At 45.1% G+C, this 20,967-nt stretch overlaps 1 protein-coding gene across 2 annotated transcripts; it reads left to right on the forward strand.

Moving 5' to 3' along the window:
* Positions 1 to 752: 752 nt before the first annotated feature.
* LOC139373744 (histone acetyltransferase KAT2B-like) lies at positions 753 to 20,732 on the forward strand. 2 transcript variants are annotated; one of them, XM_071114671.1, is made up of 18 exons: positions 753 to 1,070; positions 2,074 to 2,200; positions 2,358 to 2,503; positions 2,580 to 2,666; positions 2,769 to 2,950; positions 3,223 to 3,414; positions 3,539 to 3,642; positions 12,519 to 12,644; positions 12,887 to 13,026; positions 13,790 to 13,998; positions 15,430 to 15,556; positions 15,791 to 15,901; positions 17,486 to 17,629; positions 17,748 to 17,862; positions 18,018 to 18,045; positions 18,221 to 18,284; positions 18,375 to 18,459; positions 18,728 to 20,732. In XM_071114671.1, exons 1-18 carry the CDS (start codon positions 870 to 872, stop codon positions 18,919 to 18,921), a joined length of 2,382 nt encoding a protein of 793 aa, XP_070970772.1. In that variant the 5' UTR covers positions 753 to 869; the 3' UTR covers positions 18,922 to 20,732. The 2 variants fall into 2 exon arrangements, with proteins under 2 accessions (XP_070970772.1, XP_070970770.1); XM_071114669.1 differs by having other exon boundaries at positions 773 to 1,070; positions 18,015 to 18,045.
* The last annotated feature ends 235 nt before the right edge of the window (positions 20,733 to 20,967 follow it).

Raw genomic sequence — 20,967 nt, forward strand, 5'->3', positions numbered from 1 at the left:
GTGTGCTCAAGACAACTGGGAACTCTGGGGGAAAAAGATGAGCTGACTGAGAAATATCTTCTGAATGGTCATCCAACTAGGAATTCCATGTAAAGACAATCGGGCATCTTTATAGAGCTTCAACGTCTAAGGCACTGCATCTCAGTGCTCAGTCACTACAGACAACCTGGTTCAAAACCAGACTGTATCACAACCGGCCGTGATTGGAAGTCCCATAGGGCGGCACACAATTGGCCCAGCGTCGTTAGTGTTTGGCCAGGGTAGGCCATCATTGTAAATACGATTTTTTTTTTAACTGACTTGCCTAGTCAAATAAATATCAAACTTGTCCTCACCCTGGCTCTCAGAAAGCAGACCCGACAGCTTACAGACAAGAAGTTATGATGACTGAATATTATCAGGTCAGAATAACAAAACTATGTTGTAAAATGTAATAATGGGCCTATAATAGGAAACATAACATTTAGCTACTCGTGTAACTACAAGGCCTGTTACATTATAGTGGTATTTGTAAGGCAGACATCAGGAGCAGCTTTTGTCTGCCCTTCCCATTTCGGTAGACTACTGCAGGCCTGGGCCTACTGTTATGCCTATGACGGTTTCTGACACCACTTGTCACTGCTCGGTTACATTTGACCTTGAAATTCTTGCTACAAATTGTTACATTTTTTGTGACCTCTCCCCTGATTCATAGCCTACCGGAATACCAATTTTTGTCACCCCTAGTGGAGAAAAAACGGACCTACAATGACAAATAAAAAAAGTAGGGATGAGCGCCATGTCTGATTCAAGCGTAGTGTAATAGAGAACGGGACATTTTAACGTTTTAGCTCCAGGGTCGGGGATCGCGTTCGGTCTCGGTATCGAGGATGTCCGAGGGCGCAGGTGTTCAGCAGGGCTCCCCGGCCATCGGTGCGGCGGGATCGGCTCCTGCGGCTCCGGGAGCCGGGGGAACGGAGGGTTCGGGCGCCACGGTAGGATCGGCACGAATCGCGGCGAAGAAGGCGCAGCTCCGCTCCTCCCCGCGCCCTAAGAAACTGGAGAAGCTCGGAGTGTATTCCTCTTGCAAGGTAGTATGTCGTCCATTATTAAATTATTTAGAAATTATTATAAATGTTTCAATGTTTTGCAAATGGATTGTGCTTCAAATGCTTGTTGGTTTGCAGTGCTGCTATAATGCAAGCGCAGTAAAGGAAGCCATTGCCGCACAATATATATATTTTTTCATATCCCTCATTCTCTATTTATGCAAAATGGTCCTTTTGGAAAATAATATCAGGACCAGAAACGGCAACATGTTCAGTCTGGCGCTTCCATATTTACTATTACAATGTTTCTTTCTAGGCGGGAGAGTAGATTTAAACATTCTCTTGCGCTTTGACAAATTCAGGTTTTGCGTGGTGGTGCATAGCCTGAATGACTCCAAGCTAGGGGAGTGTGCGGAGTGTAATTCACCCCTCTGGAAAAGTGACAGTGTTTTTTCTGTCTGTCAGCGTGGCGCGGCGTTGTAAACTATTAAGTATTTATTGCGTTTATATAACATCTGCAAGGAGAGACGTCTTTGTTTTGACAGGGTGACAGCTGTTGGGGGGCGGAGTTTGTTGTTGTTCATCGGCGCATGTTCCTGTGCGCAGCTCCAGCTGAAAATAATAACAGATATGTAGCACTTGTAGTAAGAGGGCTGCCCCACCAGGCGCGGATTTAGCTATGCGTTTTACATATACGTTTTAGTCATTTATCTTTAGCAGAGGCTCTTATCCAGACCGACTTACAGGTAGTGCATTCATCTTAAAGGGAAAATCCACTCAAAAACTACTAAATTATAGTTTTGAGTAGATTTTCCCTTTAAGATAGCTAGGTGAGACAACCACATATCTCAGTCATAGTAAGTACATTTTCCTCAATCAAGTAGATATCAGCAGCAAAGTTAGCGCTAGTATGCCACTTGTTTACCAAGCTGTCCATCACTTGTCAACTTATGACATATCAGAGAAGTTAAACAGGTTTATAAACATGTAATAGCATGTCTGTGTGCTTATGTGGCTTTATAATCCTTGTGACCCTTTGCTGTAGGCTGAGGGGGCCTGTAAGTGTAACGGCTGGAAGAGCCAGAACCCCCCTCCCACGCCACCCCGTACGGACCAGCAGCCCAACACTGTCAACCTGCTGGAGCCCTGCCGCAGTTGTTCTCACACACTGGGTAAGACTAGGGGTAGATGGTACAGGCAGATGTAATGTTCTAGAAAAGCCAGGTAATAAAGCAGGTTTTCAGAGGTACATTAGTCAGAGAAACAAAATAAAGTCTGTCCTCTCTCTCTCTCTCTCTCCCCCTCTCGGACTCTATCTCTCCCTCTCAGGTGACCATGTAACCCACCTAGAGAATGTCTCAGAGGAGGAGATGAACAGGCTACTGGGTATAGTCCTAGATGTGGAGTACCTGTACACATGTGTTCACAAAGAAGAGGATGCTGACACCAAACAAGTCTACTTCTCCCTATTCAAGGTTAGCCACAGCTCAACATGCCTACAACACATTACTTTCAGTGCATCGGTTTCACAATTTCTTCTTTCTCCTTCAGCTGTTGAGGAAATGCATCCTACAGATGGGCAAACCTGTGGTGGAGGCGCAGGAAAGTCCTCCCTTTGAGAAACCCAGCATCGAACAGGCAAGTGCACACACACTCTGAGGAAAAGTGACACATTTAGATCAGACTTCCACAAGATGTAGACATTATATGTTGTTTACATGATCTCTGTGTCTTCAACAGGGGGTGAATAACTTTGTCCAGTACAAGTTCAGCCATCTTCCCTCCAAGGAGCGTCAGACCATCGTGGAGCTGGCCAAGATGTTCCTCAACCAGATCAACTACTGGCAGCTGGAGACGCCCTCACAGAGACGACAGCGGGCGCCTGCTGATGATGCTGCTGGGTACAAAGTCAACTACACCAGGTACAAGGCGCCTTTTGATGATTCAATTGCAACTGCTGGCAGGCACACTTTGATCATTTCGCAAACACTTCAACATCGATTAGTGTAGCTCTGGTGTGTTTAGTGCCCAGTACACCCGTAACTTGAACCTTGGTACCAACAGATACATTGTCCTCCTAGAGCCGGTGAAAACCTCTTCATACCAATAGATGATGCACACATTTCATTCAAATTGTATCAACATTATAACCCATAATCAAGCCCATATATTTGTGGTGTGTTTTTCCCCCCAGATGGCTGTGCTACTGCAATGTCCCCCAGTTCTGTGACAGTCTACCGCGGTACGAAATGACCCAGATCTTCGGTCGGACCCTGCTGGGCTCAGTCTTCACTGTGATGAGGAAACAGCTGCTAGAGCAGGCCAGGCAGGAGAAGGATACGTTACCCCCGGAGAAACGCACTCTCATCCTTACACACTTCCCCAAGTAAGAGACACACTGAGGGCATACATGCGCATCGTGCACACACACACACACACACACACAAGGTAGAGGAGGATTCCTAGTCTCTGTCAACAGTAGGTGTGATGAAGACATCTGTGTGCTGTAGATTCCTGTCCATGTTGGAGGAGGAAGTGTACAGTCACAGCTCTCCCATCTGGAGCGAAGACTTCCTGGTTGGATCCACAGGAGGACAGATCCCCATCCATACAGGTAAACACATCCGACCCCTGGCCCTTGAACTGTAGCAGCGATTTGATATGGGGGGTAGTTTAGTGTTAACACACAATTAGGCAACACACTAGAACAGGGGGTCCATGAAAATATACAGTACCAGTTTAAAGTTTGGACACACTTAGTCATTCAAGGGTTTTTCTTTATTTTGACTATTTTCTACATTGTAGAATACTAGTGAATGAATTAAAACTATGACATAACACACGTGGAATCATAAAGTAACCAAAAGTGTTTGTCACACCCTGACCATAGTTTACTTTGTATATTTCTATGTTTTGGTTGGTCAGGGTGTGATCTGAGTGGGCATTCTATGTTACATGTCTAGTTTGTCTAGTTCTATGTTCGGCCTGATATGGTTCTCAATCAGAGGCAGGTGTTCGTCATTGTCTCTGATTGGGAACCATATTTAGGTAGCCTGGGTTTCACTGTGTGTTTGTGGGTGATTGTTCCTGTCTTTGTGTAGTGTTCACCAGATAGGCTGTATTAGGTTTCACGTTCCGTTTGTTGTTTTCGTATTTATTAGTTATTTCATGTATCGTCATTCATTCATTAAAGAACATGAGTAACCACCACGCTGCATTTCGGTCCTCTCTTTCAACAAACGAAGAACGGCGTTACAGAATCACCCACCTCACTCGGACCGAGCAGCGTGTTAACAGGCAGCAGCGAAAGGAGGACGTTATGGACAGCAATGGCATGGAGTATACTACTTGGGAGGAGATCGACAGGTGGGCGGTCGACCCAGGGAGAGTGCCGGAGCCCGCCTGGGATTCAATGGAGCAGTGCGCGGAAGGTTATCAGAGAATGGAGTTGGCGAAGCAGGCACGGCGGCGCGGAAGGAAGCCCGAGAGGCAGCCCCAAAAATTTCTTGGGGGGGGGCTAACAGGGAGTATGGCTACGCCAGGTAGGAAACCTGGGCAGACTCCCTGTGCTTACCGGGGGGCTAGAGAGACCGGACAGGCACCGTGTTATGCAGTGGTGCGCACGGTGTCTCCAGTGCGGGTGCATAGCCCGGTGCGGTATATTCCAGCTCCGCGTGTCGGCCGGGCTAGATTGAGCGTCGAGCCTAATGCCATGAAGCCGGCTCTACGCAGCTGGTCCCCAGTGCGTCTCCTTGGGCCGGCTTACATGGCACCAGCCTTGCGCTCGGTGTCTCCGGTTCGCCTGCATAGCCCAGTGCGGGCTATTCCACCTCGCCGCACTGGCAGGGCGACCGTGAGCATTCAACCAGGTAAGGTTGGGCAGGCTCGGTGCTCAAGAGCTCCAGTGCGCCTGCACGGTCCGGTTTTTCCAGTACCACCTCCACACCCCAGCCCTCCGGTAGCAGCTCCCCGCACCAGGCTTCATGTGCGTGTCCTCGGCCCAGTACCACCAGTGCCAGCACCACGCATCAGGCCTACAGTGCGCCTCGCCTGTCCAGCGCTGCCAGAGCCTTCCTCCTCTTCAGCGCTGTCGGAGTCTCCCGCCTGTTTAGCGCTGTTAGAGCCTTCCTTCTCTACAGCGCTGCCGGAGTCTCCCGCCTGTTCAGAACTGCCAGTTTGCAAGGAGCTGCCAGTTTGCAAGGAGCTGCCAGTTTGCAAGGAGCTGCCAGTTTGCAAGGAGCTGCCAGTTTGCAAGGAGCTGCCAGTTTGCATAGAGCTGCCAGTCTGCATAGAGCTGCCAGTCTGCATAGAGCTGCCAGTCTGCAGGATGCCGCCAAAGCTGCCAGTTTGCAAGGAGCCGCCAGAGCTGCCAGTCTGCAAGGAGCCGCCAGAGCTGCCAGTCTGCAAGGAGCAGCCAGAGCTGCCAGTTAGCATGGAGCAGCCAGAGCCGCCAGTCAGCATGGAGCAGCCAGGGCCGCCAGTCAGCATGGAGCAGCCAGGGCCGCCAGTCAGCATGGAGCAGCCAGGGCCGCCAGTCAGCATGGAGCAGCCAGGGCCGCCAGTCAGCATGGAGCAGCCAGGGCCGCCAGTCAGCATGGAGCAACCAGGGCCGCCAGTCAGCATGGAGCAGCCAGGGCCGCCAGTCAGCATGGAGCAGCCAGGGCCGCCAGTCAGCATGGAGCAGCCAGAGCAGCCAGTCAGCATGGAGCAGCCAGAGCTGCCAGTCAGCATGGAGCAGCCAGAGCTGCCAGTCAGCATGGAGCAGCCAGAGCTGCCAGTCAGCATGGAGCAGCCAGAGCTGCCAGTCAACCAGACTCTTCCAGATCTGCCAGTCGACCAGACTCTTCCAGATCTGCCAGTCGACCAGACTCTTCCAGATCTGCCAGTCGACCAGACTCTTCCAGATCTGCCAGTCGACCAGACTCTTCCAGATCTGCCAGTCGACCAGACTCTTCCAGATCTGCCAGTCGACCAGACTCTTCCAGATCTGCCAGTCTACCAGACTCTTCCAGATCCGCCAGTCGACCAGACTCTTCCAGATCCGCCAGTCGACCAGACTCTTCCAGATCCGCCAGTCGACCAGACTCTTCCAGATCCGCCAGTCAGCCAGGATCTGCCAGAACCGCCAGCCATCCAGGATCTGCCGGATCCAACTACCTGCCTGAGCTTCCTCTCAGTGCTGAGCTTCCTCTCAGTGCTGAGCTTCCTCTCAGTGCTGAGCTACCCATCAGTTCCGAGCTACCTCTGTCCCGAGCTGTCCTTCTGTCTCGAGCTGACCCTCTGTCCCGAGCTGTCATTAAGGAGGGTCACCGATCTAGGGACGCTAAGGAGGTGGACCAAGACTATTATGGAGTGGGGTCCACGTCCAGCGCCAGAGCCGCCACCGCGGACAGATGCCCACCCAGACCCTCCCCTATAGGTTCAGGTTTTGCGGCCGGAGTCCGCACCTTGGGGGGGGGGGGGGGTACTGTCACACCCTGACCATAGTTTACTTTGTATATTTCTATGTTTTGGTTGGTCAGGGTGTGATCTGAGTGGGCATTCTATGTTACATGTCTAGTTTGTCTAGTTCTATGTTCGGCCTGATATGGTTCTCAATCATGTATCGTCATTCATTCATTAAAGAACATGAGTAACCACCACGCTGCATTTCGGTCCTCTCTTTCAACAAACGAAGAACGGCGTTACAGTGTTAAACAAACCAAAATATATTTTATATTCTTCAAAGTAGCCACCCTTTGCCTTGACGACAGCTTTGCACACTCTTGGCATTCTCTCAACCAGCTTCACCTGGAATGCTTTTCCAACAGTCTTGAAGGAGTTCCCACAAATGCTGAGCACTTGTTGGCTACTTTTTCTTCATTCTAAATCATCACAAATCATCTCAATTGGGTCAAGGTTGGGTGATTATGGAGGCCAGGTCATCTGATGCAGCACTCCATCATTCTCCTTGCTCAAATAGCCCTTACACAGCCTGGAGGTGTGTTGGGTCATTGTCCTGTGGAAAAACAAATGATAGTCCCACTAAGCACAAAAAAATATGGAATGGCGTATCACTGCAGCACCCACACACCACCTCCATGCTTCACGGTGGGAACCACACATGCGGAGATCATCCGTTCACCTAGTCTGCGTCTCACAATGACACGGCGGTTGGAACCAAAAATCTCACATTTTGACTCTCACATTTTCATTTTTCTTGGCCCAAGCAAGTCTCGTCTTATTGGTGTCTTTTAGTAGTGGTTTCTTTGCAGCAATTCGACCATGAAGGCCTGATTCATGCAGTCTCATCTGAACAGTCGATGTTGAGATGTGTCACGAACAGGCTCGAACCCCTTAACAAAAAGGGAGACCTCGTGGAGATAAGGAATAACAAAATATATTTATTAACTGAAGTAAGCTAAAATACAATTAACAATGGTGTGTGTGTGTAATCAGTAGTGTAAGTGAGTGGTTGCGTGCATACATGTGATAATGAAGGGTGTTGAAAGGTGCCTACGCAAACAAACAAAAACAGCCACAAAAAATTCCACAACCAAAATCTATCAGTGTCTGCATGGAAAGAGTCTCCCCAATGAATGGGGAAAAGGTGCATTTATCCTGGGACACACTCGAGCCCAGGTGTGTCCCATTTCTCTGACGACCCTCCCGGCTCCGCCCACCGACTTGCTATTAAGGAAAACAAGAGCAAAGAGAAAGAATTCGGCAGACAGAGTGGGAGGGTCGTCACAGATGTGTCTGTTACTTGAACTCTGTGAAGCATTTATTTGGGTTGCAATCTGAGAGACAGTTAACTCTAATGAACTTATCCTCTGCAGCGGAGGTAACTCTAATGAACTTATCCTCTGCAGCGGAGGTAACTCTAATGAACTTATCCTCTGCAGCGGAGGTAACTCTAATGAACTTATCCTCTGCAGCGGAGGTAACTCTAATGAACTTATCCTCTGCAGCGGAGGTAACTCTAATGAACTTATCCTCTGCAGCGGAGGTAACTCTAATGAACTTATCCTCTGCAGCGGAGGTAACTCTAATGAACTTATCCTCTGCAGCGGAGGTAACTCTAATGAACTTATCCTCTGCAGCGGAGGTAACTCTAATGAACTTATCCTCTGCAGCGGAGGTAACTCTAATGAACTTATCCTCTGCAGCGGAGGTAACTCTAATGAACTTATCCTCTGCAGCGGAGGTAACTCTAATGAACTTATCCTCTGCAGCGGAGGTAACTCTAATGAACTTATCCTCTGCAGCGGAGGTAACTCTAATGAACTTATCCTCTGCAGCGGAGGTAACTCTAATGAACTTATCCTCTGCAGCGGAGGTAACTCTGAGTCTTCCATTCCTGTGGTGGTCCTCATGAGAGCCAGTTTCATCATAGCGCTTGATGGTTTTTGCGACTGCACTTAAAGAAACTTTCTGTTCTTGAAATGTTCTGCATTGGACTTCATGTCTTAAAGTAATGATGGAGAGTTGTTCTTCTTTGCTTATTTGAGCTGTTCTTGCCATAGTATGGACTTAGTATTTTTCCAAATAGGGCGGCTATCTTCTGTATACCACCCCTACCTTGTCACAACACAACTGATTGGCTCAAACGCATTAAGAAGGAAAGAAATTCCACAAATTAACTTTTAACAAGGCACACCTGTTAATTGAAATGCATTCAATGTGACTACCTCATGGAGCTGGTTGAGAGAATGCCAAGAGTGTGCAAAGCTGTCATCAAGACAAAGGGTGGCTTCTTTGAAGAATCCAAAATAAATGTTGATTTGTTTAACACTTTTTTGGTTACTACATGATTCCATGTGTGCTATTTCATAGTTTAGATGACTTCTCTATTATTCTACAATGTAGAAAATAGTAAAAATAAAGAAAAACCTTGAATGAGTAGGTGTGTACAAACCTTTGACTGGTATTGTATATATATTTTTAATGTTTTTTATGAATATCGCTAGCAACAACAGAATAAACACATTTTGAATTACATACACTACCATTGAAAAGTTTGAGGTTACTTAGAAATGTCCTTGTTTTTGAAATCACATTTCACATTTTTGGTCCATTATAATAACATCAAATTGATCAGAAGTACAGTGTAGACATTGTTAATGTTGTAAATGAATATTGTAGCTGGAAACGGCTGATTTTTAATGGATACCAGCTTCTGGTTAGAGCCAGTTTGCACTGTTCTGTGAAGGGAGTAGTACACAGCGTTGTAAGAGATCTTCAGTTTCTTGCCAATTTCTCGCATAGAATAGTGTTCATTTCTCAGAACAAGAATAGACTGACAAGTTTGTCAAGAAAGTTATTTGTTTCTGGCCATTTTGAGCCTGTAATCGAACCCACCAACGCTGATGCTCCATATACTCAACTAGTCTGAAGAAGGCCAGTTTTATTGCTTGTTTAATCAGAACAACAGTTTTCAGCTGTGCTAACATAATTGCAAAAGGGTTTTCTAATGATCAATTAGCCTTTTAAAATGATAAACTTGGATTAGCTAACACAACGTGCCATTGGGACACAGGAGTGATGGTTGCTGATAATGGGCTTCTGTACGCCTATGTAGATATTCCATGAAAAATCAGCCGTTTCCAGCTCCAATAGTCATTTACAACATTAGCAATGTTTACATTGTATTTCTGATCAATTTTATATTATTTTAATGGACAAAAAATGTGCTTTTCTTTAAAAAATAAGGAGATTTCTAAGTGACCCCAAACTTTTGAACGGTAGTGTACCTACAGTAGAAAATAGGACAATATATTATTTTGAATGATTTCAACTTTATTTATCAACTCCTAATATTGAGTAAACTACACTCACTGGAGTATCTGACATATGCTTTGAAAAAGCACCCACGAATAGGCTACCAGTCAATAGGCTACCAGTCAATAGACTACCAGTCAATAGGCTACCAGTCAGTAGACTACCAGTCAGTAGACTACCGGTCAGTAGGCTACCAGTCAATAGGCTACCAGTCAATAGACTACCGGTCAGTAGACTACCGGTCAATAGACTACCGGTCAGTAGGCTACCAGTCAATAGACTACCGGTCATTATGCTTCCATTGCGACAAGTGCCGCTGTCTGCTGGTAAGTTTTCTTGACTTGGACATACATGTTTGCCAACACATTGCTAACCTTTGTTCAGCCTTCTAAACTGCTTCTCTTTAGCGAAAATGTGTTTGGATGTCTAGCTAATAGGTTATGCTAGATTTTACACTTCCTCTTCCAATTATAATGTGCGGAGGTCAAAAAAATAGAAAACTGTACCAAATCTATTAATTTTAAAATGTTTATTACTTATCCTTGCCATTATCATTCACCTGATGATAAGACAAGACATGTGAATAAATTGTTTTTGCTAACATATGATGAATGTCCCTGGGTCGCCGGTTTGCATGGGAGGGGGTCCCTATGCAACAAAAGGTTGAAGAACCCTGCACTACCAGGATACACTTCCACACCCCATCACCAGGTGGCAGCACCAACCGAGTCAAGGCCAGGGCTCTGCTAGGAAGCCTTCATAAGCACATCAGGTGCAGGCGTTTAGGGTGGTTATTATTCTTATTAGTCTGTCCCAGCTGGCAGAGCTGTGAGGCTGCTGGTTTGTTTGGTGGCCATGAGGCCTTTTGTTTGGTTTTGAGTCTTTAGTTTGGCATGCCTGTTTTTAGTTTTCCCAAAATGTGTCAGTTTTTTGGGGGGTCACCAACTGAACAAATACTAATCTCCTTGGACCAAGATGTCAAGAAGGAGTTGGCCCTGGACCCCGGGAAGTTTGCTGTTTCCTGGGCACATGTACATACAACGCGGTCCTCATACTCTGATTTCTCACATCAAATCAGGTTACAGACCATGTAACTTGGCATAATACCCATTAACAGCATCCCCAGGCTCCTGGCGTGGGAACATTTTGCCTCAAAGTGGGACTTGAAAGGGGTGTGGTTGAAATTGAGGCGGGAGAGGGTGCAAGCCTGCTACAGCTGTATTAGATTGGACTTTTAAAAATGGCGAAAATCCATACATTTCTATCACAGCAACAGTGTTGCCATATTTGTGGTTTTACCGACAAATCAGGCTACTTTAAAAACGATGTTGTGGGTGAAAATGTATTGTTTGCGTGTTTTAGGGCTATTTCTAAGTAGCACCGCGGCCGCCATGGCATTTATCGTAAAAAAGTTATCTTTCACTGACCTGCTGCTGACAGTAAGGCAGGCTGTTTCTGGTGGGGAGGGCCAAAGGGGTTATCAATTCAGTGAATGAAATTACGATCTCATCCTCAGTAGCCCATTCCAGCAGGCTATTGGGAAACACAAGCATTTCTTACCTCGAAATCACCAAGCTATTCATGTTGAATAAATTAGTCTGTTAATTTGAACTAAGCATGCTGCTAAATTGTTCAGTTTACATCTTGCCTACATCTTGTCTAGGCTACTGTAGATTATCCTGAAATGAGATGTTGGCCTATCAGGCTACCTGCATCTATCTAAGCAAACCATGGCGAAATTTAAGTACAATTCTAAACCCAGATTTTAGTCACTAGCCTATGCCTATTGAAATGACAAGTCAATCTTGAAAATGGGCTATTTAACTGTTTGTAGTTTTAACATCTAGCACATAATAACAGCACAATTGCCAGAAAATAGCATGACGTTAGTTTTTTATGTTCGTCAAAGTTTCTTGCTCAGAGATTTCGAGATGTCCAACTTGTATCACTCAAACTCTCTTGCATAGTTATATATATATATATATATATATATACAATTATAAACCTGGTTCAAGCCCTGAAGGCTGATTGGCTGAAAGATGTGGTATATCAGACAATATACCATTTTTTTTACTGTACTAATTACATTGGCAACCAGTTTATGATGGCAAAAAGGCACCCCGGGGTTTGTTGTATATGGCCAATATACCACGGCTAATGACCGTATCCAGGCACTCCGTGTTACGTCATGCTTAAGAACAGCCCTTAGCCGTGGTACTGTATATTGGCCATATACCCCCCCCCCATTGAAGAAAAAGGATAAGGCTAATTTATTAAGAGCGAATTACATTTTCTCTTCCAAAATATTCAAATTCCTTCAGTACGTCATGTCATAGTTCGCAATAATTATTATTTTGAGGAAAATCTCATTTTGCTTCTGTTGTTACAAATTACTATGATATTCCTTCTTAATTGCCTTGATAACGTTATGGAAAAAGGGTTTATTGTATAAATATGGCAACTTCTCTTTTGCTCTTTTTTCCTTTTTTCTCTTTTTTTTTAAATGGGCTAGTTTTCAGGCCCTTTGGGTGGGTTTTGAGTGGCCATTGGGCTGGAAATTCTAGCTAGACCTGGCAACCCTGCACAGCGATCATATTATTTTTGTAACTCACTTCCTTGTTTAGCCCATAACTTATGATGCTCTCTCTTTGAAAGATGTGATGTGATTGATATGAGTGCTTCTCTCCACTGTTAAATTAATCTGATGGTCTCACCTGTGTATAATGACAGTGATCAGTGCACCCCCGGTGGCCAGGCCTCTGTACTACAGCACCAGCCCAGTATCAGTGGACCCATCCAGCTGTGGCAGTGTCAGTCCTTCCAGGAAGACAGCCTCTGCTCTGGAACCCAGCCCAGGTAAACACAACAGGCTCTAGACACAGATCTAGGATCAATTTACCCACCAGAAATTATAATCTAAACCATTAGGCTCATCCATTCCTCCTCTCACCTGAGACGATTCCCCAGGTTGTTGCTGTAAATGAGAATGTGTTCTCAGTCAACTTACCTGGTAAAATAAGGGTAAAAAAAATTCAAATAAATTATCTGGCCTTAGATCAGTTTCTAGGGGCAACTTGACATATGATCTACCTGTGTAGGTGGGCAGAAGCGGAAGCCATCGGAGCCCATCCCCCATGACGAGACTAAGAAGCTCAGGATCGTCGGCGACATCCCCATGGAACTCATCAACGAAGTCATGGCAACCATTACTGACCCGACCTCCATGCTGGGACCAGAGGTAACATCAAACGCTCAGTCAGTCCAACATATAGTCATCAATAATTCCAGAGCTTAACACGGAACCCAAACCGGCTGCGCGTGTGCGCCATCGTGCATACATTTATTTTGTCCCCCTACACCAAATGCGATCATGACACGCAGGTTAAAATATCAAAACAAACTCTGAACCAATTATATTAATTTGGGGACAGGTCAAAAAGCATTAAACATGTATGGCAATTTAGCTTGTTGTTGCTAGCTAATTTGTCCTGGAATATAAACATTGAGTTGTTATTTTACCTGAAATGCACAAGGTCCTCTACTCCGTCAATTAATCCACACATAAAACGTCAACCGAATTGTTTCTAGTCATCTCTCTTCCTTCCAGGCCTTTTCTTCTCTTGACTTTATATTGCGATTGGCAACTTTCATAAATTAGGTGCATTACCGCCACTGACCTCGTTCGTCTTTCAGTCACCCACGTGGGTATAACCAATGAGGAGATGGGAGAGGCAGGACTTGCAGCGCGATCTGCGTCAGAAATAGAAAGGACTTCTATTTTAGCCCTTGGCAATGCAGATATTCCATCTCAGTTAAAAATCAGTTAGTGCATGGATATCTGATTATGGTTGCCCACCCCTGTAAGTCATTGTTTTAGAGACAGTATTATAGAGGTTGATGATGATGTTGAAGCTACTGCTGGAACACTGCTAAATCAAAATGAGTACTCTAATAGGACTTGATGATGATGAGTAAGGCTGACGTCATCCCCTACCCCCCAGACCAGCCTGCTGTCGGCCCACTCAGCCCGTGATGAGGCGGCACGCCTGGAGGAGAGGAGGGGGGTGATAGAGTTCCACGTCATCGGGAACTCCCTCAACCAGAAGCCCAACAAAAGGATCCTGATGTGGTTGGTGGGCCTCCAGAACGTCTTCTCCCACCAGCTGCCTCGCATGCCCAAAGAGTACATCACACGCCTCGTCTTCGACCCGTGAGTGTTGCGGTAGAGATGGACCCTGCTTGCCCCAAAGAGAGAAATTGTCCCAACTTTGTAGCACAGAAAGAAAAATATTTATATCAGGGGTCATCAACCTTTTCTGAGAGGAGATCACTTTCTGACTCAAAATGCAAGCTGAGCTCTACTGCTCAGAATTTTTTTAACTTGACCGATGCCAATGCAACATTAACCAATCAAAAACAGTTCTGTAGCAATGAGGTTTGTGCAGAAGGATACAGGCCCAATACATTATCACTGCATATTCACTATGCTTGAATTTCCCTGCCAATGTGGTTGTTCTCAGACCATTTTGAAATGATATTTAAAACATGTAGGTGTATGATCACACTGGTAATAGATAATGGGTTGTATTACTTGAGGCACAGCTGAGTGAGCATAATCATTTGCTTCATTTTCTTTACTGGCCTGATGGCCTGCATCTTATGGTCAGTCTGAGGGGAGAGAGGGAGCAGAGGTGAGGCTGCCTCTCACCTGAATCCCTCTCCCTCCCTCAGTCTTCCAGCTGATGGCGAAAGTCACACTGCATTTCTGCCTTATGCACCAATTCATGTTGATACTCCTATGACCAGAGAAAGGGGAATATTCCTCGATATTAAAAAAGACACAAGCAGCTAATAATAACCACACAAGCTTATGGGAACACTTTGCTATAGTCATTCATACAGCAGCAGTGCTGGTTGTAAAGGTGAGTGGAAGTAGGAAGAACGCACATTTGATGTCTTATCAAAGTATTGAACAAAGTGTTGACAGTGGTGAATAACAACTTAAACATGAACTTACTCTTTGCTGTGTTTGTTGAGTCTCTCTCAAGTCAGGTTTTAAAAGTTTTGAAATCTCAGTTTCTGAGATTCGCACTTTGCTGTGCGGTCGAGGCTTCTTTTCACAGTCTATGGCTCAGTCTACGCGGTGATCTAAACTATCTGATTGTCTAGCGGTAGGCCTATAAGTGCACTTGATTTGCTCTCTGTGCCTGCCGGGCAGGCAGAGTTCTACCTTCAGAGACATGAAATGGTTAAAAATGGGAACACTTTCCCTTCTGAGCGCTAGGGCTGATGAATCAAGTGCACCTTCCGACAACAGCGCAAAACGAATATAGAAAAAATAGGAATGCAAGGCTTTATAGTTGTTGTTTATTAAGAAATGTGTAGTGATCAACTAGGAATGGCTTAGAGATCAACCGGTTAGTGACCACTGCTTTATATGAAGTTGCTCTACAGTTGAAAACAAAATGTAATTATTTGGTTTATAATATTTGATACAGAAATAGATATGTTACATTACAAGTATGTTTGACCCCTCAATGTTATGGCAACCATTGAACCTGGCCGTAGTATGAGTTGTTGCGATGACATTATCATTGAAGTGAATAAGAAAAAGGGAACTATTTATTTCCTCTCCAAACAGGAAGCACAAGACGCTGTCGCTGATCAAAGATGGCCGTGTGATTGGAGGAATCTGTTTTCGGATGTTTCCCTCACAGGGTTTCACAGAGATCGTGTTCTGTGCCGTCACCTCCAACGAGCAGGTCAAGGTACGAGACTGCAGCTCTTTTAGCCTGGTCCCAGATCTGTTTGTACCGTCTTTCCAACTCCTATGGTAATGTTCCACATGACAGTGACCATAGGACTTCGCTATACACAAACAAACAGTTCTGGGACCAGGCTACGGTTCCCCTTCTAGTCAAATTTCTGTTGGTCTTTACGGATGTACCTCATTCTTCTTGATTGCTAAGTTTTTACCTTTGACCCCTACCTATCGTTTCCAGGGGTATGGCACTCACCTGATGAACCACCTGAAAGAATATCACATCAAGCACGACATCCTTAACTTCCTCACCTACGCAGACGAGTACGCCATTGGCTACTTCAAAAAGCAGGTCAGTACATGATTGGTTGCTTAAGAAGATCAGCAAATGGCATTATTGGTTATCTTGTTATGTTAGATGTTAGGTTCTAATTCTCAGAGTATAAAACTCGACGACACTATGAAAGCTTAACCCAAGTTTATTCTTCTCAGAGGATCAATACAGCTGCATTAGACAACAACATTTAACACAAGCACTGATATTTAACCTTTCCACCTACACACCTGAACAGCCAATGCATCTCTGTTGCTAGACAGAACCTTAGTGATATATGTTCTTCCTCACTTCATCTGACCTGACCTCTACCCCAAAGTGCTCACTCCTGCTACATGTGATCGCTTTCCCTACACTCAGCACATTCCAAGCTTAATTGCACCCACCATATAACTTCCTCCTACAGGTAACCATTAACTTCTGGTGTAGACCCTCTAAACCTAAGCACTCAATATTTCAATAGGATACCTGATAATTAGCCCTATCCCAAGTTTAGGAGTTAGTACCCAGAATCCAGCATAGGGAAACATCAATAAACTGGGTGTCTTTGTGAAATGGACCTATCTTACAGCTCTGTCTCGCTCTGTGTCTCTCTCTGTCTGTCTGTCTCTCTCTCTCTGTATGTGTCTCTCTCTGTCACTCTCTGTGTCTCTGTGTCTCTGTCTGTCTCTTTCTGTGTCTCTGTCTCTCTGTCTGTCTCTCTCTCTCTCTGTCTGTGTGTCTCTCTCTGTCTGTCTCTGTGTCTGTATCTGTGTCTGTCTGTCTCTGTCTCTCTGTATCTGTCTCTCTGTGTCTGTCTCTCTGTGTCTCTGTGTCTGTCTCTGTGTCTCTGTGTCTGTCTCTCTGTGTCTGTCTCTGTCTTTCTTTCTCTGTCTGTCTGTGTCTCTCTCTGTCTGTCTGTCTGTGTCTCTGTCTGTCTCTCTGTCTGTCGCTCTTTCTCTCTCTCTATGTCTCTTTCTCTCTGTCTGTGTCTCTCTCCCTCTCTCCCTCCCTCTCTCTCTCTCTCCCTCCCTCTCTGTCTGTCTGTCTGTCTGTCTGTCTGTCTGTCTGTCTGTCTGTGTCTGTTTCTCTATCTCTCTCTGTCTGTGTGTCTCTCTCTGTCTGTCTCTGTGTCTGTATCTGTGTCTGTCTGTCTCTGTCTCTGTATCTGTCTCTCTGTGTCTGTCTCTCTGTGTCTCTGTGTCTGTCTCTGTGTCTCTGTGTCTGTCTCTCTGTGTCTGTCTCTGTCTTTCTCTGTCTGTCTGTGTCTCTCTCTGTCTGTCTGTCTGTGTCTCTGTCTGTCTCTCTGTCTGTCGCTCTTTCTCTCTCTCTATGTCTCTTTCTCTCCCTCCCTCCCTCCCTCCCTCCCTCCCTCCCTCCCTCCCTCCCTCCCTCCCTCCCTCCCTCCCTCTCTCTCTCTCTCTCTCTCTCTCTCTCTCTCTCTCTCCCTCCCTCCCTCCCTCCCTCTCTCTCTCTCTCTCTCTCTCTCCCTCCCTCCCTCCCTCCCTCCCTCCCTCCCTCCCTCCGTCTGTCTGTCTGTCTGTCTGTCTGTCTGTGTCTCTCTCTCTCTCTCTCTCTCTCCCTGTGTGTGTGTGTCTCTCTCTCTGTCTGTCTGTGTCTCAGGGCTTCTCTAAAGACATCAAGGTTCCCAAGGCCAAGTATCTAGGCTACATCAAAGATTATGAGGGAGCGACGTTGATGGGCTGTGAGCTCAACCCCAGCATCCCTTACACCGAGTTCTCCGTCATCATCAAGAAACAGAAGGAGGTGTGTGTGTGGTGTGTGTGTGCGTGTGTGCCTACAAACGTGTCTATCTGTATAATAAATTGAGTTACCTCTATTTTCTCTCTCTCTCTTTCTGTCTTCCTCTCTCTCTCTCTCTCAGATCATAAAGAAACTGATAGAGAGGAAGCAGGCTCAGATCAGAAAGGTCTACCCAGGACTTTCCTGTTTTAAGGAAGGAGTTCGGCAGATTCCCATTGAGAGCATTCCTGGAATACGTTGAGTTTCTCCCCCTGTCATTATATGCCTAATTAGTCTACCTTCAGCAAAGGTTCAAAGGCAAATCTAAAGAGAGGTAGCAGTGAAGTGGGGTAGGAAGGAAGTGTGTGGACAGTGTCTCTAATTTAACTCAGCTCCTCTTTGTCACCAGGAGAAACTGGATGGAAACCGGTGGGAAAAGGGTGGGTCTTTCAGTTCCTTATAGCTTATTCTCATCTATTATGCATACCATTTTAGTAAACAGAAAAAAATAGGATTTGAGGGTTTCGTCCGAAGGCTTTACTAGTGAGCTACCACTGCTATCATTATGGTAACTCTGACAGGAAATGAGGTGATAACTTCCTGTTGTGATCCCAGGAAGGAGCTGAAGGATCCAGATCAGCTGTACAGCACCCTGAAGACCATCTTACAACACGTTAAGGTAAGGGGCACGCACACATGCACATAACTCGCATGCACCAACGCTCGCACGCACACACACAGGTTTCTCACTATGTGTTATGTGTTATAGAGTCACCAGAATGCCTGGCCGTTCATGGAACCAGTGAAGAAGACTGAGGCTCCTGGTTACTACCAAGTCATCCGCTTCCCCATGGGTATGTATGGCACTACATATGGAACACATCTGTGCCTGGGTCAACTCTTCAGGGGAAGGAATATAGCAGTACATCATTTGTAAGAAAACAAATATGGGTAATTGAATTGAGCATAGTTACCTTAGTCAGAGACCAACACGTAATGGTTAGTGTGGTCATAGTGTGTTTTTGGTTAATCACATCAGAGTTTGGTTTGGTTTCATTTGATCATTTAGACTAGAGGTTAGTCAAGGTTCATGTTAATGTTGTATTGTGTGATTATCTCCAGACCTGAAGACGATGTCTGAGCGTCTGAAGAGCAGGTACTACACCACGCGGAAGCTCTTCATGGCCGACATGCAGCGCATCTTCACCAACTGTCGAGAGTACAACCCTCCAGAGAGCCAGTACTACAAGTGTGCCAACCTGCTAGAGAAGGTCTTCTACACTAAGATCAAGGAGGCGGGCCTCATTGAGAAGTGAAGGGATGGGAGGGGCTTCAAGGGAGATGGGAGGGGCTTAAAGGGAGAGTGTGGTTTAGTTCTAATGATTTTCAAAAGGTTTTTATTGTCTTAGTCTTTATTTTTCTACTCTTGTCAACTAGAAAAACAGTAGGACCAGCTATATGGTGTAGGGAGGAGGGTTTTAGGTTCATTGGAATACTCAATGTCTGCTGTTCTATCACTCTCTTCTCTCCATCCTTGTCATACTGCCTCTGTCTTTTACTGTGTTTTATCAGTCTCTGCTTCTCCTTGCTCCACCTTGTCTTTGTTGACTCAGGAAAACAGATGTCATGTAGAAACTCCACCTGTACAGCTAACCTAACCCTACATCTGTTCAGAGTCCTTCTACATGCAGAAACTTCACCTGTACAGCTAACCTAACCTACATCTGTTCAGAGTCCTACTACATGCAGAAACTCCACCTGTACAGCTAACCTAACCTACATCTGTTCAGAGTCCTACTACATGTAGAAACTCCACCTGTACAGCTAACCTAACCTACATCTGTTCAGAGTCCTTCTACATGCAGAAACTCCACCTGTACAGCTAACCTAACCTACATATGTTCAGAGTCCTACTACATGTAGAAACTCCACCTGTACAGCTAACCTAACCTACATCTGTTCAGAGTCCTTCTACATGCAGAAACTCCACCTGTACAGCTAACCTAACCCTACATCTGTTCAGAGTCCTACTAAATGCAGAAACTCCACCTGTACAGCTAACCTTACATTTGTTCAGAGTCCTACTACATGCAGAAACTCCACCTGTACAGCTAACCTAACCTACATCTGTTCAGAGTCCTACTACATGTAGACGTCACATCTGTAAACAACTGGACTGTCTGGGAGAAACGGGAAGGGATAATCAGCCAGTTAGTTACTTAGCCATTCAGTCTGTCAATCTCCAGATTGGTGTTACTGGGTCGTAATGGTGCAGGGTGAAGTTGCCCCTAGGGTCAGTTTTGCATTTTCCCTACTAATGGTAACCGTTATGATTGTGGGATGGGAAGCTGATCCTTGATCTGTACCTAGGGGAAACCTCTCCTCAGGAGCCATAGTAATCAGTCATTAGTTCTAATGTGTATGTTACCTAACGCGCGTGTGAGTGTACGCATGACGTCATGCGAGGTCTGTGTCTCAGAATGTATGAGGTCAAAGTTTCTATGTATGTTATTAGAGTTCATCCTGCCAAAAAAAGAAAAAATATATTTCAAATCCACATGTATACATTAAGTAATTCAAGAGGTTAAACCTCTTGAATTATTGAATGTATATTTTCAATGTACTGTATATAAGTTACCCGTCTTGCTTGTCCATGTAAAAAGTCCCATAAGGCAAAAAGGTGACCATGGAAATGCCCTTATTTATTTTTCAAGCAACTATTCAGCACCACATGGTGAATAACAACATTTTTGTTTTCCATCGAGCTGTTTTGTGTTTTTAGGGAAATGCACGCTATGGCTTATTTAACTATGTATAGTTCATCCTTATTTATGTACTATAATTTAAAGGAATAATGCTTAACAAAAGGTCTTAATTTATTTTGCCTAATTATTTCTGTCTAGCAAATGGAGATTGCTACCTTTGTACTTTGAAGATAAAAGAAAAGAGATTGTGCAGTACTATCTTGTTTTTCTGTTTTGTATAAAGATGTTTGTACTTTTTAAACTATTGGATAAATCTGGATTTTGTGATATGTCTGGAAGAGTTATTACATGGCCTTTGTACTATTGCTTTTAATGCCGTAGTTATAACCGATTTTATAGACTGATTAAAATAGAAGTGAAAATAATGAATTGGAGTTATTTTTGCTACTGGAAATTACACTGACTGAGAAGGTCAGATCTTTGCAAATCTATGTAGAGCAAAAACGCTGTTTATACATGGCACTAATGTAACCAATGTGAAATGGCTAGCTAGTTAGCGGTGGTGCGCACGAATAGCGTTTCAATCGGTTACGTCACTCGCTCTGAGACCTTGAAGTAATGGTTCCCCTTGCTCTGCAAGGGCTGCGGCTTTTGTGG

Source organism: Oncorhynchus clarkii, chromosome 18, assembly GCF_045791955.1.
Source record: "Oncorhynchus clarkii lewisi isolate Uvic-CL-2024 chromosome 18, UVic_Ocla_1.0, whole genome shotgun sequence".
NCBI classification, from domain to species: domain Eukaryota; kingdom Metazoa; phylum Chordata; class Actinopteri; order Salmoniformes; family Salmonidae; genus Oncorhynchus; species Oncorhynchus clarkii.

Excerpts from the sequence above, each read along its gene's own strand:
- LOC139373744 (XM_071114669.1), top strand. The coding sequence starts at position 870 with ATGTCCGAGGGCGCAGGTGTTCAGCAGGGCTCCCCGGCCATCGGTGCG. Across the intron at positions 13,027-13,789 it reads CCTCCATGCTGGGACCAGAG|ACCAGCCTGCTGTCGGCCCA; the intron begins GTAACATCAAAC and ends CCTACCCCCCAG. Across the intron at positions 18,046-18,220 it reads TGGAAACCGGTGGGAAAAGG|GAAGGAGCTGAAGGATCCAG; the intron begins GTGGGTCTTTCA and ends TTGTGATCCCAG.